Below are 27,322 nucleotides of genomic sequence, written 5' to 3' on the forward strand. Positions count from 1 at the left end.
GGCAATCCGCATACATCATTTCTTATCTTCATAATAACCCTCCAGGCCAGGTAAGCTTTTTTATCCTATATTTTATCCCAATAAGCAAACTATGGTTCATAGATGCTAAGAAAATTGCTGGATTTTCAGTTCAAATTGCTGTCACTTAGTATTAGAATTTAACTTGAGATTGCTTAATCCATTAGCCCACGAGACAAATTGAGATTGCTTAATCCAAAAGCCCACAGCTTTTAAAATCATCTTTGCATCTAAATGAAACACATCATGCTTCATCATGCCCCTAATGAAGATGGAGAAAACTCATCCCCATCTTTATGACTATGGCCCACACAGATCCGAACCAACAGGTGTCCCCCCACCAAGATCATTCTCCCTCCTCTAGGCTGTATGATTAAATTTCTTTATTGGTTTCTCATAGGTTTCAGCTCCTTAATAAGTTTCAGTCTCATAAATCTCTAAAATTTTCCTTGGTCAAAAACCCCCAAATTAAAAGATTCTCATAGGAGAGCTGATTCTATAAATACATAAATGTCATTACCTCCTACACCTCAGCTTCATTCTCCTAGTTCTTCAGCACTACCCAGCACTGCTGTCTTAGAGCCACAGGCTAGGAACAGTGACAGCCATTCTACGTATGGGTTGCGGGAGACTCTGCTACTACAACAGCTGTTCATCCTGCACTTGAGACCAATGTCCGCTATGCTTATGAACACCTGTCAGTCCTGCAAAGTCTCCAGAAAAGCTCAAATAAAAACAGCACCTATTCCTTTGATTCTTTCTGTATTTTACACATTGGAATTGATTTAAGACCTTAATGCTTAATGGTTTCAGTTTTAAGATACAAGTCACTCATTTACATGAATTTTAAGTTTAGATCAATAAACTGTCCCTTACCTCCCAGGTAAAGGGAAAGTAACAAGAACTGAGGACCAGTGAACAGTTTCAGTTCCTGTTTACAAAATATACCATATTTCATTGAATGTTAACTGGCCATCAACTGCAAAATTCACCATCATGTTAGATACCACTAAGAAAGAGAAAAAGGCTGCCAATTAATCTGTGTTATACAACGCTTCTTATAAAGTTTTAATTTTGTATTAGTGAAAGAGCTCTTGCAGACTCGTAGAGAATCATGGCCAAGTTCATAAATGTGCAGGCAATACCAATTATATAATGACTGTTGCCATCAATTACTAGATGCAACCCAATTTCACAGATGTTAAAATGTGAAAAAATGTGTGTGAATCAATGAAATATGGTGCTAACACTAAGCAGTGGTTACAAAAGAACAATAAGTATTCACAGAGAACAGGGCACAATTGCAAGAAACTAATAAAACCAATACAAAACACAACAAGGACAAAAATGCTACTGTTCATATTTATATTTAGAAAGAGGACTCAAAGAAAACAAGCTTAATGATAAACACCCCCCTACTGCCCACCAAATTCAATTTCTCTAATTAACCTTTCAATTTTCCAACAAATCAGAGAATATAGCCCAAATTGATTTCAAAATACAAAATACAAGCATAAACCAGCCTATATAGCTACTTAAGTTTTCCATAACACAATAATTTAAATAGGTATCCTACACTAAACAATATATGTTCACTTTTCACTTAATTTAACAGTAACACACATAGGCATTTCCTGCTTTATCTATGCAAGTGGCGGGACTCCAGGCACAGAAAAATGAAAATTGTGGGCAGTGTCCTCCAAGCCTTCATCTTCTTCTTCATGGTCAGCACCTGTGCTGCACAGGATATGACTCCAACCCAGTCAGGTAGAAGGGAATCTTGCATAAGGAGTGTTCTACTCCTCATGGAAGGGTTCCCCACTACCCAGCTAAGTCAATTCCCACAGCAGGCATCTCCGAGGTCAACTGCGGAAAGTATCCAAGACGCTGTACGTTAAGTCTTCAGGCAGGCTTCTGCTGGTCCCTTAGCTTTATTCTCACAAGAAAACACAGTAAGCTATCATGGCACCTTGATTAACCAGAATGCTTCTCTGGTTAGCTGAAGGCTAACCAGAAAACCATTTTTTGTTTTAACCCTAATAAATGAAAAATTCTTCTAAAATAAATTATCACAATCTCCTACTTGAATTAGCATATAAATTCAAGAGGATATTTTACTTACTGAATGTCAGTATTATAAAAATCTGTTATTCTTAACAGCTGTACTAGGGTAGAACACACCTTTTTAAGTATTACTCTCTCATTCTCTGTAGATGTATAACCATTTACTTAATTAATTATATACAATAATTAATTATAGACCAAAAAGAATACATTCAGGGGTTAATCAAGGTTTTTATCTCCAAGAAGAAAAGTATGACAGAAATAAAAGCAGAGATTGGTCAATTTCAATATTACTTTCCTATGTCAAATATAAATTTTCAAATTAACTGATATAAAACTTTTTAAATAATATATATCACTACACATAGATGAATAAAATATTTAACATTAAAAATATAAAGATCAATTAACAATCCACCAAAAAGTTTCATTACCATGAAGCATGCATAAATAAATAAATAAATAAATAAATAAATAAATAAATAAATAAATAAATAAATAAATAAATAAATAAAATTACCTGTGATTGGATAAGAGAATTTGGAAATTCAAACCTTTTCCTGATATCATCTGACATTTTTGTTTCTCTTACGTGTATGTATGCAGATTCTGTAACCAAACAAAAGAACAGTTGGTCAGTCCAGAAAAGGAGTTCAAAGCAATGATTTGTCAAATAACATGAAATTCATTCATTCCAAAGACAACAATGGAAATAAAGCATAGGGCATACCCTTCACTGTTAACCACTTCAGCTCTCAACTTCCATGACTGATAAATAAATTAAAAATGTCCAGCAGGTCTTAGTTTTTCCCATTAGAGCAAATCCTAAAAAAGATGAATTCACTCTAAGGAAACAAACAAACAAACGAACAAATCCAAAAGTTCAAGCCTAAATGATTTTAAAAGTTCAGCCACATGTTTGAAGTAGGAATGAATTCTTCTGTAGATCAAAACCTAGTTCTAAGGGAGAAAGAGTTAAACTTTCACAAAACTGTTTAAACTATACCTCACTTTGGTACAAGCTTTCATTTAAGCATGAGTCCAACGGTAGTGACAAGTGTAGAGCCTAGGTGAGCTTTTTTCAGGAGTGATAGAAATGACCTAGAAACTCACACATCAAAACAGATCACTTGTCTTCTAAAAAAGGAATAATCAAGCAGTTAGCACCAAATTTTAATATTTACATCACACCGCTCATTCCTACTAGGCTCTCAAATATAAAAACAACCAAAAAACACAAAACAGCATGTAAAAAGCATGGAGGAGGGCAAGGTGGTAAAGTGGAGGCACAGAACTAACAAGAGGATTTCCCCAGGACACCACTTTATGCAATCCCCATGCAGCACTGAACGCCAAATTACACCACTTTGAAAAATATGATACTTTAGGCCACCAACTTATTACAATACAACTTTTTAAAAATGGTTATGTCAGTATAGTACTCTAAATGACCTTATAAAAATAACAGGTAACAAAATCAAGCTCTCCTGCTCTCAAAAATGGAGGCACTTTGTGTTGAATCTGTGTCTCTACCTACTTTCCTCCCTTTCTTCCAAAGCTAAACTCCCTGAATAAATAATTCATCCTACCTTTCTTCCTCAACAACTAGGTCCAACTTTACTCCCCTGAATTGGACATTTCACAGCACTGAAATGCTCAAAGACTGCAACCATGTCCCCTATCTAAAGCTAAACATTAGCTTGTAAGCAAGTCAAAATTTTTTCAACTTCCCAGTTATATTAGTCTCACTTTTCTTGAAATTTTCTTCTCTTTTGTTCTAATACATCATAACAATTTCCCAAACTGTGTCCCTGGGAAACCCAAGATAAAGAGCTTCTCAGGAGGGAAAAAAAGGATTTTGTAGGGACATATATTACCATTTTGAAGATTAATTCACTCACTTAACACACACTTATTAAGTGCCTACTGTGTGTTAGGCACTGTTTTAGGTGCTTAGGCTACACTGGTGAGCAAAACAGACAACAACCCCTACCAACCATGGAGTTTACAATCTAGTAGGAAGAGGCAGAGAGAAGTTGAAAACCAAATAATACATAAAATATGTTAGAAGGTGATAAGTGCAATGCAAAAAAAGAAAATCTGATCTCTTTTTTTAATGAGTTTGTTTTTGAAGTATAACTGACCTAAAACACTATGTTAGTTGCTGTTACATAACATAGTGTGATTTGATATTTCAATACATCTAAAAACGATCACCACAATAAGGCTAGTTACCATCACCATACAAAAATATTACATAATTATTGACATATTCCCCACACTATACCTGTCACACCTATGACTAATTTATTTTGCAACTGGAACCAGAGGCAGGGGGTGAGGGGAGGGAGAATTGGATGAAGACAGTCAAAACGTACAAACTTCCAGTTATAAGATAAGTAATAACTAAGGAGGTAACATACAACATGATAAATATAATTAACATTGCTGGATGTTATATATAAGAGAGTAAATCCTAAGAGTTCTCATCAGAAGGAAAAAATATTAATTTTCTATTTCTTTGTTATGTATCAATATGAGATAAGGGATATTCAGTAAGCTTACTGTGGTCATCATTTCGTGATTTATGTAAGTCAGATCACTATGCTGTACACCTTAAGCTCATACAGTGCTAAATGTCAATTATATCTCAATAAAATTGGCAGAAAAAACGCAAAAAAAAAAGAAAAGGAAAGGAAAGCCAACAGAGTAAAGGGGAGGGGATGAGAAATGGGGGAGGACACACTTTCTATTTAAATATGGTGGTCAGGGTGGGTCTGTTCTAGAGAAAGTGACATCTGGGAGTTAATTAGTCATATAGACAATCTGGGGAAAGAATGTCACAGGCACAGAAACTAAGCTAATAAAGTGCTTAAGGCCTATCCCAGAAAGAGCAAAGAGATGATTCAGGAACAGAATGAAGGAAGAAGAGAATGGTAAATCAGAGTCAGTGAGAAGGCAGACCATAAAAGGCCTTGTAGGCCACTGGAAGGACTGATGCATTTATCCTGAGTGAAATGGTTAACCACTATAGAAAAGAAAAAAAAAAAAAAACCTGGTAAAATTTTAATAGAATCACCTGAGGTGAGAAGTGGTCAGATTCTAGGTATCTTCAAAGGTAGAGCCAGTGTGGTTGCTAAAGGATTGGATGAGAGTATAGAAGAAAGAGTCAAGGATAACTCCAAGGTTTTTATCTGAGCAACTTTATTCTTTTTTTAAATTTATTTTTATTTTTTATTTTACTGGGAGGCAAGTAATTGGGTTTATTTATTTTTTAATGGAAGTACTGGGGATTGAACCCAGGACCTCATGCATGCTAGGCAGGCACTCTAGCACTGAGCTACACTCTCTCCCAGAGCAACTTTATTCTTAATCGCAATTCCTTTGGGCATTTTACACATTAAACAAAACAATTTACATACTACTTACCATGGCATTTTTTACTAAAACAAAAAGACAGAGTTGTCATCAATTGAGATAGGGAAACAAGTTTTGTGAGGGAAGACCAGGAATTCCACTTTGGACAGTTAAGTTTTAGATGCCTAGTAGATATCTAAGAGGAGATTACAGGTAGAAAGTTGGATACGTAAATCTACAATTGAAGAGACTGATTTTAGTCGGTGATAACAAATAACAGTGTGTATTACTGAAGAATCTGAGAGGTTCTAAAACAAGAAGTCTGATTAACTTTGCTTAACCAAGAATTTACCAAATTATCTGGTCACGGCACCGTTTTTTCTAAAAATTCCTGTTAACAGTCTACACAACCAGCCTTCCCTGGGATACACACAGACAAACACTGCTCTACTGACTCCTGCTATTCCTCTGTCCACTTTACTTCTTGTGTGCCATCTTCCTTCCTAAACGTGCTCCCAAGCCTCTTGACTTGTGCTTCTTTTGTTGAAACTCTCCTGGAGCCTTCATCTAGTCCCTTCTCCAAACACTTCCCTACTCTCTCTCATAAGGCTCTAAAACACCAGAAAATGGAGATGTTAAAAACAAAATGTGTATTTTCTCTCATAAAAAGTGTTCCCATTTCAGTGCATCTTTTCCCAGTTCACCTCTCTCAATATTCTTCACCAATCCAGTCAGTCACAAAGTCAGCTTTCCTCCTTCCAGCAGCTCAGAATCTACCTTTCCTCTCCATTTCTCTACTCATCATCTTAGCTCCTCGTGCCAGGCTCCATTCAGTAACTGCATAGGCTTGTGGTTCTCCATGCTTGAATTCATCCCATACACTCCTGTCAAATTAACTGTCCTAGAATGCTATTTCCAGAGTAACATTTCCACGTAAAGAATTCATAATGGATTCTCAATAGCCTGTCAGAGTAAATGCAAATTCTGATTCTCAACTTTTAAGTCCTCCAACAGCAATCTCACACACTCAGCTTCATTTTCACTGTTGTCTAATTCCAATCTGGCTAAATTCATTTTCAAAATGGTTCCCTGTGCTCAAAAATCTGCTCACTCCTAAAGGATTTTATTTATGCTGTTCTCTCCCAAATAAAATGTCCTCCACTATATGTTCCTACTATTCAAAGATGAAATTACTTCATAGCACATAGTCTTCTCTACATAAGCCTTTCCCAAGTAGCCACATCTTATAGTACTCACGTTGCTTTGTAGTTCTTCAGTGCTTATTACATTTGGTCTGACCCATACTCTCATGTGACTACTTACATTACGATTATTAGTATTTTCTTGTAAAGGGTCAGATAGCAACTACTCAAGTTTGCTGCTGTAGCAGGAAAGCTACATAAACAAATGAGCAGGGCTATGCTCCAATAAAACTTTATTTACAAAAACAAGAGGCAGGTGAGCTATAGTTTCATGACTCCTGGTTTATATAGTAACTATTTCTTTAATTTATAAAGTCTGTTGATAAAAATTGCTACAACTGACATTTAAATTTGTCCCCACAAGTCCAAGCACAGGCAAATATATAAATAATAGAAATTATACATGTTTTATTATTTAAAAGATGGAAAAGTACTCTTCATCAAAGAAAAGCTTTTTCATGCCCCTAAACTCGGAAGGAAATTTCTCATGTTAGGCTTTTTATATGGGATACAGAGTGATATAATAAGCAATATTCCCAATAACATAAACAAAAGGGAATTTTGTGTTACTTCTTTTTAAAACAAACCCTGGACAAAGCCATGGTTATAACATAACATGTAATACAGAAAAAAAAAAAAAAAAACCCTTAGCTAATGGGGTCCAAGTACAGAGTTTTCTGATGGACTAACCTAACTCAATAGGAAGTCAGCTTTTGCGTATCCAGAGAAGCAGACAGTTATCAACTTATCACAGAATATACTTACCCAAATGTCAACAGTGACAGGACTAAATAGAAGCAACTGTGGGGTTATACTCTCTGATCCAGGCTCTGAATGATGGAATTCCAAACTACTTTGGGGGCCAGAGGAGCAGCTGGGTGGACCAACAGCTTATTACGGCAGTGAAGAAGCTGAATCATCCAGAAAGATGACTTTGTCTTGAGGAGGTAAGTCAGTGGAGTAAAAGAGTACTGTTTTTATCAAAATTGTCTAAGTTTAGATGACACACACCTAAGCTTACAAAAGGAAGCCCTTATTTTGGTACAATACTTTAGAGGATAAATAAGTTTTTTAAATCTATAGTAACTTTACCTTTCCTAACAAATGGCCATTAGCCATTCTTAAAACCACTATCCAAGCTGCAATGTGATTTGATATCATCCTTGATTTGCTATCCTTGGGCAACAAATTGCAAGTGTCTTTCATCTGCTGGAGACATATTTCAAGGTTAATCACAACCACTTGGCCTTTCAAGATATCAAAACATCATATTCTCTTAGGGAATTTCAAAAAAGAGTACATGTGTTTGCTTTAGCATTGGCAGTGTAGCATGTGTCCTACTTTATTTTTAATCTCAACTTCCCTTAGGCATTTTATACATTAAAGAAAACAATTTATATATTACGTCTTACCATGACATTCTTTACTAAAAGGAAACGAGCCACAATATGCTCCATAAACCACATACTATAAAAAAGTGTTTGATTTTAGAAGATTTATCTCCAACCTGTCATTGTGCCTTTTTTGTCTTACTAAGTTTAAATCAGAAAGAGAATTTTTAATGAGACCTAAAGTTTCAACTGAATCAAAGCATTAATTTAGCTTAAGCAATTATCATCTCATCTGCCAAGGGGTTCCAGCCACATAAGAGCACTTTCAAGAAAATAAATTGCACTCCAGAAGTAATAAAGGAGCAGCAGATAGATACAGCACTTTAGGTTTTCAACTTTCTCAACGGTTTCCCTAGGACACAAAAATACGCAACCATATATCATACAAAAGTATTTACTGTCAAACTTCAAATGAGGGTATAATCTGAAAAACAAGAGAAAAATCTATCTACAATTGACCCTTGAACAATGCAGAGGTTAGGGACACCGACTCCTGCACAACTGAAAATCTGCATGTAATGTTATAGCCAGCACTCCACATCCACAGTTCCTAAATCACTGACGCAACCTACCTCGGATCATGTAGTTTTGTAATAACGTAATTACTAAAAAAAAATCTGTGTATAAGTGGACCCATGCAGTTCAAACCCATGTTGTTCAAAGTTCATCAGTTATATTCACAAGTGCTATGGGAAGCTAGCAGAGGAACTACACAGGGAGTTTGGGGTGGGGGTGGCGGTGGTATCCAGTGGTCACACAGAAGGACTTGACTCAGAGCACTCTTGACCACCAAATTTCTATGTAGGAAGGATTCAGGGCAGCAATGTAGGTGGAAGTCAGGATTACAGAGAGTACATTCTGGAAGATAGTCTTCAAAAGCAATGTCATCATCATCAGACTGATAAAAAGTAAACTTCACTCCCATTAACATGACCCTGTTTCAGAGATACAAAATCTAGGACTTTTTTTCTAACACTTTATCAACTATTCCAATTATCAGTTATGCATTTACTTAGTTTCTTCATCCCACAAATTAAGCTATGAAACCATCAGCCTGAGAGTTCTAAACACATATTATGACAATTTTGGGGTTTTTTTTTAATGGCTTATAGAAAAGCTGATGGGCACCATTAATAAATTTGACCTGATCTTTAAAATGTATCAAGACTGTGGCTCACAAGTATACTTCAGACTCTCCTAGTTGCTTCACTCTGCCCCTCAAAAAACAAAATACTTGCCTATACTTTTCAACCACCCACACTGCTTTGCTGTCCAATATTTATAAATTCCTTGTTCTCCTGCGTGCTTAGCTTCTCACCTACCAGTTCTCAGTCCCTAAGTATTTCAACACAGCCTAAGATCTAGAAGCTGATTCTATTTCATCACCCTTTATTAAATCCCAAAACTTGCTAGAAACTCAAGCTTAACCTCAGCTCTTGCTTCAAAACCTTCAAAATCCAAATGGCTCCTGCACTCTCAAATTAAGAGGACAAGACAATTGGAGTCCTCCTACCAATATGATTCATAAAAGTGGAAATATCATGGGGAAATTGCAATGGAAAGTTTTTAATACTAAAGCGCATATGTCAGAAAATAGTAAGTTTTTGCTTTTTTATTGATTTATAGTCAGTTTACAAAGAAAATAGTAATTTTTAATCATTACATTCACTAAGTCTTCATTAAATTAAGCTGAGAGTATGAAATACTTTTATGTTAGCCACTAATTTCAAAATCAAGCTGAGGCAGAGGTCAACCAGCTGGCATGAAGGAAGCACGTGGTCAATCAGAGAAAGCAGAAAAGGCATAGCTGTGGCAGAGACCACTACCCATCCTTCAATACCTATGCTTTACTTCTATAGTAATAAAATTGTAGCCTGACCAGTTTCACTACCTTTCCTAGCCTCAAGTATGGCTAGGTATGACCGAGTGTGTGGTCAACTTCTCCTCAGTGGAGTCTGAGCAGACAGGATGTGCCAGTTCCAAGCTGCAACCTGTTTCCTCCACTCTCTTCCCAACCAAAACCAGGTCTTAGCAACAACTCAGATTCAATCATGTGCATGAAGACACTGCTTCTAGGACACTGTTGAAGACACAAGATGGCAGGAACCCTAAATGATAGCTTGGAGCAGAAGTGCAAGCCTGGCACTCCAACCATTGCACGAGAAAGAAAAAAAACTTCTACCTTGTTCAAACCACTGCATTTTGGGTTCTCCTTGTTGCAGGAGCTAGTACTTCCTTAATAACATAGTGGACCTGAGAGCATCTCCCTTCTGTACTCTTTGTCATTGGAGAAATGATGAAACAATGTCAGAGGGGTTATGCAACTTGACAAAAAGATAATCATCCTAGCAGTCTAGGTGAGAGGGGAGGCTTCCTGACCCCCAACCCAGTGTTTCCCTGGACCATTAGTAACATGAGGCATGACCAGCATGCCCAACTTCCTGCATCATGTCCCAGGAATTTTAAGATCCATAATTCAAGTGCTGAGCAAACTTAGGTGACTATGAGTTCTGATGATCTCACCAGTTACAATTTACTAAAATACATCATATTGCAATCAAATTCCTACCTTTAAATTTTAGTTCTTTCTCAGTCATATCACGTTACTTACTCACAGATTTTGAAATGGGACTCTAAAATAAGATCAGAGGCAGGAAATTCCAAGTTAGAACTGATTACTGTCCAGGAGAACCAAGCATTAAAGAAACAAAACCACCAACATGAATAATGTCTGATTTGTTACAGTATTTTCTCCAATTATTCTTGGATTATCTTTTTAAAGTATATTTTATGTGCATATATTTATATTCTAAATATATAAGGGACTGTGATGAAAAACAGTGATTCTTAAAATCTAATACTGATTTATCTCTAGAACTTTTACAGTATCCAATCTATCCAATCTAAGTCTTCAAAGAAGTCATCATGTTATTTCCAATGTTACAATTTTTAAATATTTTTGCTCCACCAAAAGAATACTAAAATTTCTCAGTACATTTTTAAATAAATATTTTATCTAGACAGAGAAAAATCCACTTGCATCACTATTCAACTATAGGTTAAATTTAGTAATTTGTTTTAAATAAAAACAGCTAAAACTTCCACTATCCAGAATGAAATAACGGTTAGGAAACTCTGCTATATTGACTTGATGCAACATTATCAATTCACTCAATATCATTACAAAATATATGGTAATGGCAAAAATGCTTATGTTAACATAATCAAATAAAAGCAATGATGATAGCTGTATAAAATTAGTACGTAAGCCTGGAGTTGAAAGAAATTTGAAAATAATTTTATTTGTGATGCAATTCTGAATATCCTTCTTTACCTTCTTTATTCCTGGATTGATGTTCTTTAATAAAATGTGAATTTAAAAAGTGAAAAAAAGAAAAAAGAAAAAAAAAAGAAAAAGAATCATTAAATAATATTAACCCAAATTAAAACAAATAAATATTTTACCTTGATACAAAATAATATTTATTGTATATTTATAATAAAACTGATGCCCAATCATTTTAAAGATCTTACACATCAATGTCTAATATGAATAGCTAAAAAATCACCATATTCATATTACTTCAAATACCAGTGAACTAAAATTTAGTAAAATACCAAAGAATATATTTTATAGGGTTTTTAAATTGGCATTTCCTTCCCTTAAAAAATGACTCAAATTTGGTGCACTTGTTCTCCAAAATAATTTACTTTTTAGCAAATATTAATACGGCAGAAACTGAAGTATACCAGTCTCCCCCCAGGAAGAAAAGAGGAAATGATAAGTAAAAGAAGAACATTTCAGTGTTGATAACAGATGGGTTCACTGGAGTTCACACCAGTATATGTTTACATATGTTTGAAATTTTCCATAATACAGCTTTTGTTTTAAAAAAAAAAAAAACCCATGCATATGGTTCTCACTAGGGGAGTGGAAAAAACCGACCTGGATACAAATACTGACTCCACCACTAGCCATTAAAATTTAGGTTAATTACTTACTTCCTGGAACCTGTTTCCTCATTGGTTAAATATAGGGACACCTGCCTCACAAGGTGGTATGAATAACAAAATAAAGCGTGCCTGAAAGTCAAGAGGCTCTTGACACAGTAGGTATGTACTCTAAAAATGTGTTCCCTCCCTTTCTTGATACCATGAAGTATAGTCAAGGGAGGTGAATAATGGAAAAGAATTTCAGTTTTAAGGATAAGTAGGGCATCTCTAATCAAAGACTAGGGTGGGATCTTGTTATGTAAGGCACCAGCTAGAGAAATAAGACACCAGCCTCAAGGGTAGGAAATGCATGAGATTTCCATTCAAAATGTAGTTGCCTTCTAATTCACCTGGTGAAAACCCTTCAATAGCTCCCCACTGCACTTTGTAATAAAATCCAAACTTCAAACCATGGCCAAAAGGTTATACATGATTTGGCCTCACAACTCTCCCTCAGTCAGAGAGCTTCAGACACAATGACCTCCAGTTTGTTCTGTGAACCTCCTAAGCTCTTTCCGTGAGCAGGTCTGAAACTCTTAGGCCCTCAGCCTCAGGTGTTCATGCCCTTGTTGTTCAAACAGCTGACTCATCTCACCCTTCACATCTTACCTTGAGCCCCCCTCCCCCTAGCCCCAAGTAGTTTCCCACCCACTACACCCAGTGACCCACCATCGTATCCTTCCTAGCTTTGATTGCAATCTCAAATGATCATCATTTACTTATTTCTGCTGCCTCTCTCCCTCTAGAAACGCAAATTCTTGAGAGCAGAGACTGGTCTCTCTTTTTGACCACTATACCCCAGCATAGAAAAAGTACTTGCTCAGTAAAGATTCATTGAATGAACACCAAGCATGACACGGGATGCAGAACACCATGTTGGATGAAACAGCCCCAATGTGCCATGCACCCCACAAAACACTTTAAGTAACTAATCCCATTGGATCTTTACAATAACGCTGAGGTAGGTATTACTGACTCCATTTCCCATATGAGAAAATAGGAGCTCAGAAAGGAAGTAATTTGCCTGAGGTTATACAGTGGTTTCAGAAGCCAGGATTTATTGAGAATGTTAGCATGTGCCAGGCAGGCACTGTTGAAGCTCTTTACATGTGTTCTCTCACTCAATATTCAAAACAACCCCATGACACGAGTACTATTATTATTCTCATTTTCATATGAAAACCAAGTGAGGCAAAGAGAGGTCAAAATTAACTGCCTAATTATGTAAGAAGCAGAGCATGGATATGAACCATGCAGCCTATGAATGTGAGTCAAAGCTCACATTCTTAACCACTCCTCTATATAGTTGACACAGGGTTTTTGTAAAATTAAGATAATCTATTAAAGCAGTTCATTCAGAACCAGGCACATAACAAACACTTTTTAAAATGTTAGCTATCATTATTCTAGTCTGAATCCAATACCTTGTATTTCCTATTACATCTTGTTTGCGGCATCCCAGAGACTCAAGCAAATTAAAAAAAAAAAAAAAAAAAAAAACGGGTTTGAATATACAAAGTTAAATCAAGTACCAAAGCAGCTCATCAGCACACACAAACAGCTCTGTACCTCTGTATCTATTGCAATACTAAAAACATGTAATCAAGTCTGACGTGCAAAAGTTACATATTAAAGGGCCACTCCATGCCAAGCACAAAACACAAAAATTATCAATCTAAATTTAAGCCTAATCCTGTGACACCATCACAAGCAATACATCTCCCACATTTGTGTATGTTCTTTGATTTTCTACTTTTATTTCATCATTGACCGTTCACTTTAAGTCCAATGAGTATCTAATAACGGATAAATATTGGAAACTTTCATCATGGCAACCGATATCTATCTTTAGTAAGACCATACTTCTTGCCATTGATATCAACACTTCCACATTTACATTTTCCATTTTTTTAAAATCAGTAAATATTCATCGAAATAGACAAAAGCAATTATTTGCCCAAGTGACTGCTCAAACACTACCACACAGACACAGATGGCTAACCCGCTGCAAATGAACGCTTGGCTGGCAGGTAGCCCCACCAAGTGACAGTTCAAAACACAGCTCAATGAGACAGGAAAATTTCTCTGTGGACGAGCTCACTTGTAAAGACATACAGGAGTTGAAATAAGAGTGGAATGTTCTGGAAGAAAGGTCTAGAACCAGGAAGATCAAGAGGAGGCCACTGCAGGTTCTCAGTTCCTGCAGCTCAGAAAACAGGAGCTTGAACTACAACTTGACATCACATTCCATGCAAGGAGATTAAGAGGATATGGTATACATGGGCCATATTGCAGAGCGAGGCTTGGATAATTTCTTATGTATCTTCCAGCTCTGAGAGGACTGCCATAAATCAAAACGTAGACCTTCTCCTCTCACTCTGAAGGGGCTAGCTTCCACCTCTGTGGCAGCTGTACCTGCTCAGACACCAGTGAAAAAGTATCTCAAGCAGGAAGGATTCCTCACTTACCAAGCCAGCTGCATTATTCTCTTGGACTTGTGAGTTACTTGAGGGAAACAGCTGAGCTTTGTTCACTTCCTGCCAGGCCTGGCATGTAATAAGCAGTTAATAAATGTTTTTTGAGTTACTGTGTTTAGGACAGTACCTAATACACAACAGACTTTACAAAAAGTTATAATGAGAATTCTACCGTTTGTTGTGTTTTCAGATCAACTTTCCAAAACAGAAAGAAATAGACAAGAATCATATCCAAATCTTTCTCACTAATTAAGACTCATGAAACAAAGACCAAAGTAAATTAATAAGAACCAGAAGTGAAAAAATAAATTTGAAAACAATTTTATTTTTAAATTAATACAGTAACCAAATTCAGTTATCAACACATTTAGGGTTTGAAAATAATTAGTTCTTTTTAGACAGACCGTTTTCTCCCAGCTCATATTTTTTTTAACTGAGCAAATACTTTTGTATACATAGTTTAAAGATGAACTTCAGCCAAGTCCAAATCCCAAATCAGCGGAATCCAAATTAGTGAGATTTCATTACACAGTTATTCATTTTGGTACATTTTCTTTAAAAAAAATAAAAGGTCAAAGAACACATGTAAAAGCTCACAAGACTGGTTCTTTACTGTTTCCAGCTGAATCTAATTGAGATGGAAAATGGGTCTTTGTTACTTGAATACATCATAAGTTTTACATGAATGCTTCAGTTGACAGCTATTATTTATCATAGCTATGCTCTTAATCTGCTATATATTACAACCCTTTAAAAACCCACAGCATCACCTCTGTGTTATTTCCCACTGGGGTAAAAGGCATTTTAAACATATAATTACCTAAAGAAGTAACATATACTAATTTTCCATTATACAGCTAGTATTATTCATGGCTGTTTTTATTTGTAGGGTGCTTAATAATCAGGTATTAGTTAACCTTCACAACCATCCTGGGCAGAAGATCATTAGTAAATCCTTTCACATTAGTATAGAGACACCAAGCAGTATATTAAAGAAATAGAAAAGATCTTGCAATGAACTGCTGATACCCAGTTGGCAGAGTACAATGTGCAGAATGTCTTTCAGATAAAGTTAAGAATTATATGAAGAAGAAGGAGAAGGAGGAGAGAAAGGAGAAGGGAAAGAGGAGGAGGAAGGGGAGGGGGTGGGGAGGAGGAGGAACATCTAGCTCCTCGTGAGAATTATTTTTAATTTCACAAGTTTTAAGAACAATACATACAATTTTCACATGTTCGGGTTCAACGGAACTTTTCAACACTGTGTTGGAAGTAAACGACTGGAACAGTGGTGAGCCAACAAGTCACAATGAAGCCGATGTTCAAAGAGCTTCATTTCAACCTCAAAGACTACCTCTGCCTCTCAGTCCAAAATCAAACCCTATTTCTGAAATTGCTCCCAACCTGGCTTACCTCCAAACTGATATAAAGGTCCTCAAAGCCCAGATCAGCTCCGGAGCAAAGCCACAGAAAGAAGGCAGAATCAGCATATTCCCCAGGACCACAAGCGTCTCACCTCCCATTTTGAATGTATAAGAATACAAAAGACTTAAAAGCAAGCATCTTTTGTGTAAAGTTATTCACTGATTGATCTAAAAGGTAAGCTAAATTGGTAAAATATTGTTTAGTAACGTAAAACATTTACAAAGAGTTTTAATAATGGAAAGAAATTCTTATACACAATCATAAACACAACCAAGTTTAAACTATAGAAAGACACAGTTAGACATATATATAGAAAGGGGAAAAAAGTGAATATGCAAAAATGTTAGGTTCATTTCTGGTTAATAAGTTGATGACTGATTACATACAATTACACTCACTCCTTATATTTGCTACATTTAATTTTTCCCTATAATGGGCACATGTTTATTTTTTTACATTAAATAGAAATTATTAATTCTCTTCAAATAAAAATTTAAGATCAATTTTTAGTCTCAATAAAAAAATTAGTGATCTTATTTATTCTCTTGAAACCATCGTCTTTTATCATTGTCTAAAAAGCAGTTTCACCACAGCACACACCAAGATAAAAAAGTCTCACTTGATCCAATTACACTGCTTATTAAGAGCTATTTAATGAGAAAGTCACACCTTTGAGTTATTAGATGCTATAATGGTCCTGCAGAGTTCCAAACAACTAAGCTAACAGAATTACCTTTGATTCTAAGTTGTTTGCCAAGAGATTAATCTATCCATCCCTGAAAAAAAATTAAGTGTTCCTCTAGTGTCTTCCTCCAATCTCATTTTAACTAAGTCTGTTGGCCTCAGTCAACAGAGGTTTTTTTTTTTTTTAACAGATTTACTGAAGTATAATTGATATACAAAGAAATGCATATATTTAATGGGTGCAATTTGATGAATTTGGACATGTGCAAACACCCATGATACCATCACCACAACCAAGGACACCTTCCAAAGTTCGCTTGTGTCCTTTTTTGGTTTTGTTTTTTTGGAGTGCACAGTACCATACTGTTAACAATAGGCACCATGCTGTACAGCAGATCTTTAGAATTTATCCATCTAGCATAACTGAAACTTTATAAAGGATAGTTATTTTTAATTCCTCAAATTACAGTACAAAGAGTTTAATTTTTCTTTTAATTTTTCAAATGCATATATGACATAATACCTAAAAAAAAGTTGTGATCAATAGATAAATTTTAGGGAGGTCTTTATAGGTCTTTTTCTCATCTGTCAAAGAACAAAGAAAGGTCTTTCTGATACAGTGACATCTGGATAAAGACCTGGAGGAAATAATGAGTATTCTAGGCAGAAGGAACACTAAGGGCAATAACTTTTAGGTATGAGCTTGTGTGGCAAGTTTAGGGGAGACCAAGGACACCGGTGTGGTTTGTGCAAGTGAGTAAGCTGAGCAGTGAGAAAGGACAGAGTAAAGCGGGGAGCCAGATGACATAAGCCTCTGTAGACACTATGGGCTCTGAATGGTCCTGAGTGGGACAGGCAGACCTAGAGGATTTGGGAGAAGGGGCTGGCATACTTGACTGTCATTTTAAAAAGGTCATTCTGGCTTCTCTAGAGATAGACCCTAAGAGGGCAAGGATGGAAAAAGGGAGAAGTTACAGAGTTATGGCAATAATCCAGGAAAGAAACCATGTTGCCTTGGACAAGAAGAGCAGTGGAGATAGTGAGAAGAGGTCAGACTTCACATATCTTTTGACAGAATTTGCACATGGATTGGATGTGGGATGTAAGAAGACTGAAGGATTACTCCAAGGTTTCTGGTTCAGTCAGCTGGAAGAAAGATGCAGTCATACACTGAGATGCAGGAGACCAAAGGAGTCTTTCATTTGTTTCTAAAACAATGCAGCAATGTGCAAGTCTCCTAAGTCCATGGGGTGTAATTTACTTTTGTCTATGTCAGCAAGGAAAGGCTACCCGACAAAAGAGTGCCAAGTGCAGAGAGCACAAGTTTCATCTTCTCAATTTTATTCGAAGCCAATCTTTATTATAACACAACAAATGGCAAAAGTTGTATGCTTAGCTCTAGCCTGGATTTACATTCAATTCAAACCCAACACCAATGCTGCCGTCAGCACATGTCCCACTTTCCAAACCTCATGAGGCCTCAGTGGCCTGCTAAACCCTAACTGTCCAACATAGCTTAAAATCTCACAAAGTAAAAAGAGATAGAAAGGAGGGAGGGGAGCCAGGTAAATTACTAGGTAGGTGGGTAGATAATCCTTACCTCCCCAACCCCCCAGCCTTCACTGTCCATTCCACTTCACATCTCCCTCCAAGCTTTATGTTAAATGTTTAGTACATTCTGAAGGCATTGTGAATGAGAGCAAATTTTGGATTCAGGGAGCGGGGAGGGGGAAAACTGGTTGTGCAGTGAGACTATAAACAGAAATGTGAAGAAAATTAAAATGTATTCATTTCTTTAAAAAAAAACTTTAAAGACATGAAGTCACTGTGTTAGTATCTAATTGATTTGTGAATGAGTCATCAATTGTTGCTAAAACAACAAGGTTAAAGGATGTTGGGAACTCCAAATTAGAAGGATCAGAATGATCCTACCTGAATCCACTAATTCATCTTAGCATCACTAAAAGTGAGAAAACCAGACATTGTGTCCTTATCATGTGATGGAATAAGAAGACATACAGAAAACACTCTTAAGAATATTCTTGCCTGAAAAAATTCAAACCACGTACACAAAGCTCTATTTAGTACTAATCTATAGGAAACGAAAGCCATAAATGAACAAGGCAAACAAAAATACTGGCAGAGCAGTAAGTTCAGAATTCGGGACACTTTATACAACTAGTGACCCTTTTTCTCCAACAAATCAATGGCATGGGAAAACGAAGGAGTAGAGGAACTACTATAGTATGAGGGACTTAAGAGACGTAATAACCAAATACAATTTGGGAACATTAATTGGATTCTGATTATAATAAATCAACTATAATAAGACACTCTTAGCACAACTGAGAAATTCTAAAATATGACTGAGTGTCAGATAATAATAAGGAATCTGTTAATTTTGTTAGGTGTGATAATGACATAGTAACTATATTCAAAATAAAAAGTCCTTATTAATTAAAGATAACTACTTTTTAAAGAAAAAGTCAGAGGAACAAAATGTTAGAAGAGAGAAAAAAACAAGATCAACAAAATGTTGATTTTAAGTTCATTTACTAATAGTCCCTATTTATGTGTGTATCTGAGATTTTTCACAATAGGATGTTTTTAAAAGCAAAGAATACATCCGTGCCTTTATAGGGGATTACATTGCTAGAGAAGGGAAGACAAGAATAAGCCAAAGAGTAAATGGTACAGCATTGTATAAGCACTACGTACAAAGTAAACCAGGGAAGGGGAATAGATAGTATCAGAAAGGGTTCCAATTTTAAAGAGGATGGTCCAAGAAAGGCTCACAGAGGTGACACATAAGCTAGGACTTAAAGGAGGTGAAGAAGGAATCCATCGTCTCAGAGGAGAGGATTCTAGGCACAAAGAAATACATGGCAAAAGCCATGGTGAGAGCAAGCCTGGGATGTTTGAGGAACAGCATGGAGGTTAATGGGACAGATTTAGTGAGGGAGGGGGAGAGCAGCCGGAAATGAAGCTGGAGAGGCAACAAAAGGGTCGGACGGTGGCAAGCCTCACAGGCCACAGCAAAGACTTGGCCTTTTACTTTGGGTGGCAATGGGAAGCCGTCAGAGGGTTCTGGAAGAGGGAAGAAATCTTACATTTTCAAAATAATCACTTTGGCTACTCTGCTGACAATATGGTAGAGGACAAAGAGAATTATAGAAAAGACCAGTTAGAAGGCAATGGTAGATGCAAAAAATGGCCCCAGGCTCTTCCCAATTCCTGGATACACATTTCTTTACAAAGTGGCTTTGCTGCTCCTCTCATGAGTAGTCTGTTTCTCCACCCCCTTGGATTTGGGCTATCATTGTCACTGCTTTGATCAACAGCGGGGAAGTGAAGTTGCGGGAATTCTTAGCGTAGGTCTCAAAAGGCATGCAGCTTCCTCTTGCTCTCCTGTCTCTACTAGACCACCACGTTAAGAAGCATGGGACAGCTTACTGGACCACGTGGAGCACAGAAAGCCATCCCAGCTGAAGTCTCCAAACCTACCAGTCCCCTTTTGCTACACGACTGAGCCCAGGCAAGACCAGCATGAGAACTGTCCCCTACCCCAATCTCTCCCAGCCCAATCCAAACTGCCAATCCCGAATCATAAACTAATAAATGACTGTGTTTTAAGCCACTAAATTCTGGGGGTGGGTGGTAATAGGTAACTGATTAGAGGCTGTTATAACATCAAGAACATAGACAATGGAGGCTTAGGCTAGGGTGAGAGCAGTGGGTAGTGAGAAGTATTCAGATTCTAGATAGATTTTGAAGGTACAGCCAACAGACTTTCTTACTAGTTTATGTGTGAATTGTGAAAGATAAAGAGAGGATTCAAGGATGACACCCAAGTGTTTGGCCTGAGTCACGGAAAAGATAAATTTCCATTAACTGAGATAGGGAAGATCATAGGTGAAGCAGGGATAGGGAAAAAAAAAAATCAGGAATTGAATTTGAGATTTCTGTTAGTCACCCAAATAGAAATAAGTAGGCATCTGGATATACAGAGTCTGGAGTTCAAAGGAAAAGGTCTAGGCAAAAATATATATATATAAATTTGGGGGCCAATATGGTATTATTAGTATTTAAAGCTAGTATTTTAAAACTGAATTATACAATTTAGGGACTATGAGGACTGAGCCAAGGAGCATGCCAATGTTAAGAGGTCAGAAAGATAAGAAAGAACTAGGAAAGGAGTTGAAGAGGAGCAGTTGGGTGGGAGGAAAACTAGGAATTGTAGCATCTTTGATAATGAGGGAAGAAAGTGTTTCAAGAAGCTGAGAGTGATCAACTGTTTCCAAAAATGCTGATAAGAAATGGTAACTTTGTGAGAGGATAGACGTGGTGGCTAATCGTATGACAGAAATCATATTGCATTTTCTCAAAGTATTAAATCAATATGTTGCACCTTAAACTTACACACTGTTATGCATCAATCATAGCTCAGTAAAGTTGGGGGGGGGTAACAATAGGTACAGTAACAGATGAGGATTAAAAACAGAACTCTGGAATTTTCAAAATGAAAGTCACTAGTGACTTTGAGGGAAGCAATTTTTTTTTCTTTTGAATAAGAAGGGAGAAAGCCTAATGAAAGGGAGTTTAAGAAAGGGGGGAAAGTAATTGGCCATGTAAGTATAAGCTTTGCCATAAAGGGGAAATTATGTGGCGGCATAAGGAGGAAATGGGGCAAAGAAAGACTAATTATTTTAAGATAGGAGAAGTAATGACATGTTTATATGCTGAAGGGAATAACCCAGTAATGAGAGAAACTGTGATCTTGCAGGAGAGAGATATGTGGGAGCCAAATCTCGGAGGAGGTGAAAGGAATGGGATCTTACGCGTGAGTGAGGAATTACACTTAGAAACACAGAGATTATTCCACCAGACTATAAAATAGCTCCTAAAATAACAGGAGGGAAATCAGAGGTAAATGCAGGTGCGCCCACCTCCCACACCCATGGCAACTGTCATTAGCATCAAGGCATTTTTCACACCTCCAAGACCACAGAATCAACCTTAAAATGTTCAGCATAACCTTCCAGGCATCCTAGTAGAGGAGAGTTGTCACAGGTGATGAAAAGTGTAGATGGCTCTGACAAGGCGGGGGGGGGGGGGGGTCGGGGCGCTGACTCTCCGTGCAGTGGAAAACTCGCACGTGACTTTACAGTCATCCCTACCTACCCACGGTTCCTTGTCCATGCACCCAACCAACCATGGATCATGCAGTACTGTAGCACACACTTACTGAAAAAAAAAAAAAAAATACAAGTGTAAGGGGACCCGCTCAGTTCACACCCATGTTGTCCAAGGGTCAACTGTATTTGCCAAAATATTTTGGAAGCCCAAAGGTCAAAAAAGGGGTGCAAAAAGCGTCTCCTTTCTCTGACAAGTAACAAATACTCACTGGAGACATATGTTATTTGTAAAACTGGAACTAGTACTATACCTGCTGTCCTACTGCAGAAATTAGAATGATTTGATGGGTAAAGTTGGTAACAGGGAGCTTCATCAAAACTTAAATCCCAACTACTATTTGTAACTTCAAAGCCAGCCATATGCTTCCAAAAAAAAACTCTGTCACCCTTGCAGAGTCTAACTCCTTTCTAAGCTGCCTTCCTCTTCACTAGACACTAAATAGCCTCAACCTTTTGGACTCTGACACCGTGGTCAGCGAGCTTTCTTATTAGATGCTTCCCCTACCTCCTCAGCCTATGGAAACTGGACTTTTCTTCTTAGCTGGCCACTTCTGTGAAGCTTCATCTTCCTAAGCTTCAAGGCCTAGAGGAATATTTCCATACCATTTACCCCCAGACCTTTGAGGACATGCATCCAATTATCTTCATTTCTCTTATATGTTGGTCACCAACACAGGCAATCTAAAACCTCAGAAAGCATACAAGATAGGCTATACCTCACAGCCTCTCTCTCCATGCTGGGTACACAACCCTCTCACGTCAGTGTCTAGGTGGATGATTCATCCCACACACCACATCATTGTTCTTGAACACCTTCCTATCACCTCCATTCCAGCCATCTACATCCATGGCCAAACCCTACACTCCGTCAGCACCCTAACATCTAAAACTGCAATATTCCACGTTGACTCCAGAGTACTTCTATCCTATCAGCTATCTCCCTTGTACCCACCTACCCTTGTATACCCAGGCTTCTAATTCCTTGAACCAATTATTTTCTCTCAATCTTTCAGCCTTCTCCTGGCCTGGTCCCCACCTCTATCCAGTCTAAACCTCACCTTCCATCACTTCGACCACCATCTTGTCAACACTTAGAAGTCTCCTGCATTCCTACCATTTGGTACGAAACAAAGTCTAAATACTGAGTCTCTAGTTCTACTGAATTTTGTTACAGAAAGTCATACAATTATATGAACTAGTATTATTACAATGAATGCTCCTTGCCTGACTGGTAAACCTTCCCCAAATCTCCAGTCAGCTCTCACTTCCATTCACGATGGCATCTGACAGCTGACCATTCTCTCCTTCTCAAATTCTCCCCCTCCTTGCCTTCTAGAGCCCCACTGTCATTAGGCTGTTCCTTCTCAGTCTTTTTCATTGGATCATCTTCCTTCTATGGCAGTGCTTCCCTGAGTTTCTCTTCTGATTTAAATTTTCTTATTCCACAGACACTCTCTCTCAGGTATCACATCCATTCTTAATACTGTTTTAACTATCACTTATATGCTGATAACATTTTAATCTCTAGATAGCCTAGACTCCCATTCCTTATCCCCAGACCAATGCAGCCAACTGCCCACTGAACAGCACCAACTGTATGACCTAAAGGCATGATCAAGAAACCAGCTTTATTCTCCTATACACCTGATAATCCTCATGCGATTCTCATCATAGAAAGTCACAAACCTAGGAGGCATCCTTGACTCCACCTTTTCCTCATCCCAGATATCAAACTAGGCACCAACTTCATCCTCTCAGTGTATTCTGAATCCATCCTATTCTCTCGAGCCCCACTGCATACTTTGGAGTTCTATCTCACCTGCACAACTAGCCTTGCTCCACTACAATTCATTCCACACATTGCCACATATAACTAATCTTAACTTTCCTCCACTTAAAATCGCTTCCCCCTTGGACCACCACAGCCTCAAAGATGATATTCTAAATCTTTCACGTGGTAGGGAAGAGGGTCTTCTATTATTTGGCCTTTGTTTATTTATTAAACCTCATCTCTCTTTTCTATCCTTAATACATTAAGAGTCTATGTTTTGTCCCGAACCTGTCCATTTGGCCTTACTTCCTTCTTGTGCCTCCAAAGCCTTGTCCAGTATCCTCACAAACTAATTCTTACTTGCTTTCAAAATTCAGTTCAGATGAAAATTCTTCCAGAAAGCCTTCTCTGAATCTTCTAAAATCTCACACTAACATAGTTTTCCTCTGTCCTTCACAGTACTTGATGCATACATCTAATTGTAATATTTATCCCATCATATTTTGGCCTCATCTATGGCTTCCAAGCAATACTATAAATTCCTTAAAGAAAAGTTAGGGCCTTGGGACCACAGTAGATGTTCTACCTTTGCTGAATGAAAAATTAAATAATGAATACAGTATCTGCAACATTTAGGACTCTTTAAAAAATTCCACTTACTTAAATGTTTCAACAATTCAAAATAACTTTAATAAGAAGTTTCCTCCACTCCCTCCACGTTTCATCCTAATCACACATGCTAAAAACTTAAGGTTTGATCACATAAACCAACCTGTTCAATGATTGTCAGAGTAACACTGAAAGTAAATTCTAAAAGGAGCAAGGCCAAAGAAAAAGGTTTGTCAAGAGAGGAGAGAAAGGTACACTCTGCCAGCCAGAAAACCTCACAAGAAAACTATAAAGTTCAACATTCACAATTATAACATTTGTTCAACATGCTTATCAGCCAAATTAGCAAGCAGTCACTTATCTGACCAAAAAGATATCAGAGGATATGTTCTAATACACCAGAAAGAATTGAAATCTTCAGTTTAGAAGCTTGAGGGGAATGCATCATTGTTCTCCAGAGAGTGAAATCATAAGTCTTTAAATAAATAATAACAAACTATCTAAGCAGTTTGCATTCTCAACTTCCTTGGGCCTAAAGAAATGTTTTCCCTTCATAAATAATGGAAAATTATACAGTATTTAATGTCACAGCTTTTAAAATGCATTCAAAATACATAAAACTAAAGCTAACTCAAGCTAACTGAATGAAAGCCAATATAAATTAACAAAATGTAAAAATGATAAACGCAATTTTATTACTTCCAATGCGGACTGGAATAGATGAAAAAATATGAGGCCAGAAGTACTTTGCAGACCCAATATATAAAAACAAAAATATTCAATCTATTGTTTGAAAATAGATGGGATCTTCCACATAGCTTGAAAAATGTGTTTCAAATAATTTAAATGGGAGAAAACTGACATACATCCCTTGTCCTATTAGCTTAGCAAATTCATTTCCTATATGTCGAAATAGTACATACAACCTCTATCCAATTTACCACTAATTGTTAATCACAGATTTATATTATATTTATATAATTGTACCATATTTCATTATATTACTCATCTCTAGGTCTCTAGTACTTTTTAAAAAATATACAATACTTAACAGATTTCACACCTCCTAAAGAAACATCTATTGCCCACTTGATCAAAGTTTAAACTATCACCCTCAGTTTCTCCTCGGAGATAAACGAAGCTCATTGTTATAAACCAAGGAATATTAACATCAAGTTTTGCTAAAGACCCATTAATAATCCTGACACTATTATTTCCTTACATTTCTTCCAAATATAGTTATAATTGTATTTTTCATTGTATTTTTCTCCCCAAATTTTAAACTAGAAGACTCCCCTTAGATTTTATGCCTCAGCTCTTGCATTTTTCCTCAGTCTTCCCATCTTGATCTGCTCCATTTCTAGAACTAAAAAGATCTAACAAACATAAAATTTTGAAAAGTTCTACTTTCTTAAGTTTTCCAAACCCCTAGTAGTGATATAAACAATTTAATTCACCTAATGGTTTGTGAATAATATTCAAAAAGTATCACAAGGCTATGAATATTATGTCTTCAGAAGAACTAGTCTAGAAATTTCACACCTGCAGGAAGGCCAAATGATTTACTTAATAAGTACCATCAATCAATCAACAAATGAAAAACTACTGTTACATCTCTATGGGCATTTTTATTCTCAAATGATTAAATTTTGGTCATCAATTCTCAACTGGAGGCAGCAATCAATTAAAATCCAGTAAATTCTAGGTTTACAAAACAAATGTTAACATAGACATGATATTGAAAGACATTAGCCAGGTGATGACAACTACCTACCATTAACCATTAGCAAATAAGCAAGGCACAGGTTTTGGTTATTACTAATCTACTAAATCAAGTCAAAATGCTTTGAAAATTGCATTCTTATCCAATGTTTTTACATCTTACCTTTAAGTGTAACATTAAAAAGCTCCTGATTATTACACTTCAAATTTTAGATGAGTCATAGTGATTTGGGTGCAGGAATTGGATGTGAATCAAAACTGTAAACATGCACTTTCTTGCTAGTCAAAAAGTGAATATGGACAGATTCAGGAAGAGTAAAACATATCATCTTAAAATATACCCAGGGTTTTTAAAATGGTCACTTCAAATGTTAACATATTTCAGTAAACAAGCCATTTGCCCATGCTGTCCTCGAACATCTCAAAAGTACTGAATACTTCTAACTCTATCCCCTCACTTTCCAGATAGGTACCTGAGACCTAGAGTCTTTAGTGATACTTAGCAAAATTATGCCTCAGGCTTAATTTTGTCTGAGGCTTACCACAGATAAAAGTAAGGAAAACTGAATGAAGTCCCAGAAGAGCTCTCATTTATGATACAGGATCATAAGCTTCTGTACCTCACTCTAGAACCTGAAATTGAACCATCAAATCTAGACAATAAAACTAGCAGATAAACAGGAAGAAAAGGCAGGGAATGCCCATTTCAGTTTATGGCATAAGACCCTGACTATCAAGAAGCGCATCAAAAAAGTGTGTTGAACAGATGAATGACTGGTTGCATGTTACTTTATAGCATGACTTCATTGATTTTGGAAGCTCAAAATTCAGAAACTAAACTGAGGGATGAGAATGCCATAGCAGAAATCAAAACTCATGGAGATTAGGGGCAACGCAACTGCAAGTCTCTGCAAGTCTCTGCAAAGCTGTTACAGACATTTCACAACATACATTCATACATGTATGTGATACACAGATTTACAGAGAGAGAGAGAGAGAGGGGAGAGAGGGGAGAGGGGGAGAGGGAGGGAGGGAGGGGGGAGAGGGGGAGAGGGGGAGAGGGGGAGAGGGAGGGAGGGAGGGAGGGAGGGAGAGAGAGACTATTTCTTCAGGTAATTCCTACAAGTGAGGACAGAGCCAGAGAACTGAGGTCTGGAAACAGGCCCTGTTCACCCCAAAAAGCCTTTCCTAGTAAGTGGACAGGATATGAGCGAGTCACTGGGAATTAGGAGAAGACAGTCACCCCAGGACACGGCTGGAATCCCCTGTGCTGCCTTCGACTAGGGAATTGGTCAGGGGAGAGTGGGATGCCTGCAACCTGCTGCAGGAAGGTATGCAAGGATCACGCCGACCTGTTTCCGAGTCAGAATCCCACTGAGCCCCACCTCAGGCACCAAAGCCGGCCCCACCCAGGCCT

The 27,322-nt window shown here is 37.2% G+C and overlaps 1 protein-coding gene across 6 annotated transcripts in view; it reads right to left on the reverse strand.

The window, feature by feature from the left end:
• Nucleotides 1-27,322, reverse strand: part of FOCAD (focadhesin) — a 237,482-nt gene that overhangs the window by 209,804 nt on the left and 356 nt on the right. Inside the window, exons 1-4 of one of the 6 annotated variants that reach the window (XM_010946018.3) lie at nucleotides 7,407-10,459; nucleotides 5,162-5,218; nucleotides 2,813-2,907; nucleotides 2,603-2,691 (exon numbers count right to left, since the gene is read on the reverse strand). In XM_010946018.3, coding sequence (XP_010944320.2) covers nucleotides 2,603-2,659 — 57 coding nt within the window. In that variant the 5' untranslated portion in view covers nucleotides 2,660-2,691; nucleotides 2,813-2,907; nucleotides 5,162-5,218; nucleotides 7,407-10,459. Of the gene's footprint in view, nucleotides 1-2,602; nucleotides 2,692-2,812; nucleotides 2,908-5,161; nucleotides 7,255-7,406; nucleotides 10,460-10,601; nucleotides 10,622-27,322 lie in introns of those variants that run through there. The other 5 variants (XM_074361510.1, XM_074361511.1, XM_074361509.1 and 2 more) reach the window with 5 other exon arrangements.

Source organism: Camelus bactrianus, chromosome 4, assembly GCF_048773025.1.
Source record: "Camelus bactrianus isolate YW-2024 breed Bactrian camel chromosome 4, ASM4877302v1, whole genome shotgun sequence".
Classification (NCBI taxonomy): Eukaryota; Metazoa; Chordata; class Mammalia; order Artiodactyla; family Camelidae; genus Camelus; species Camelus bactrianus.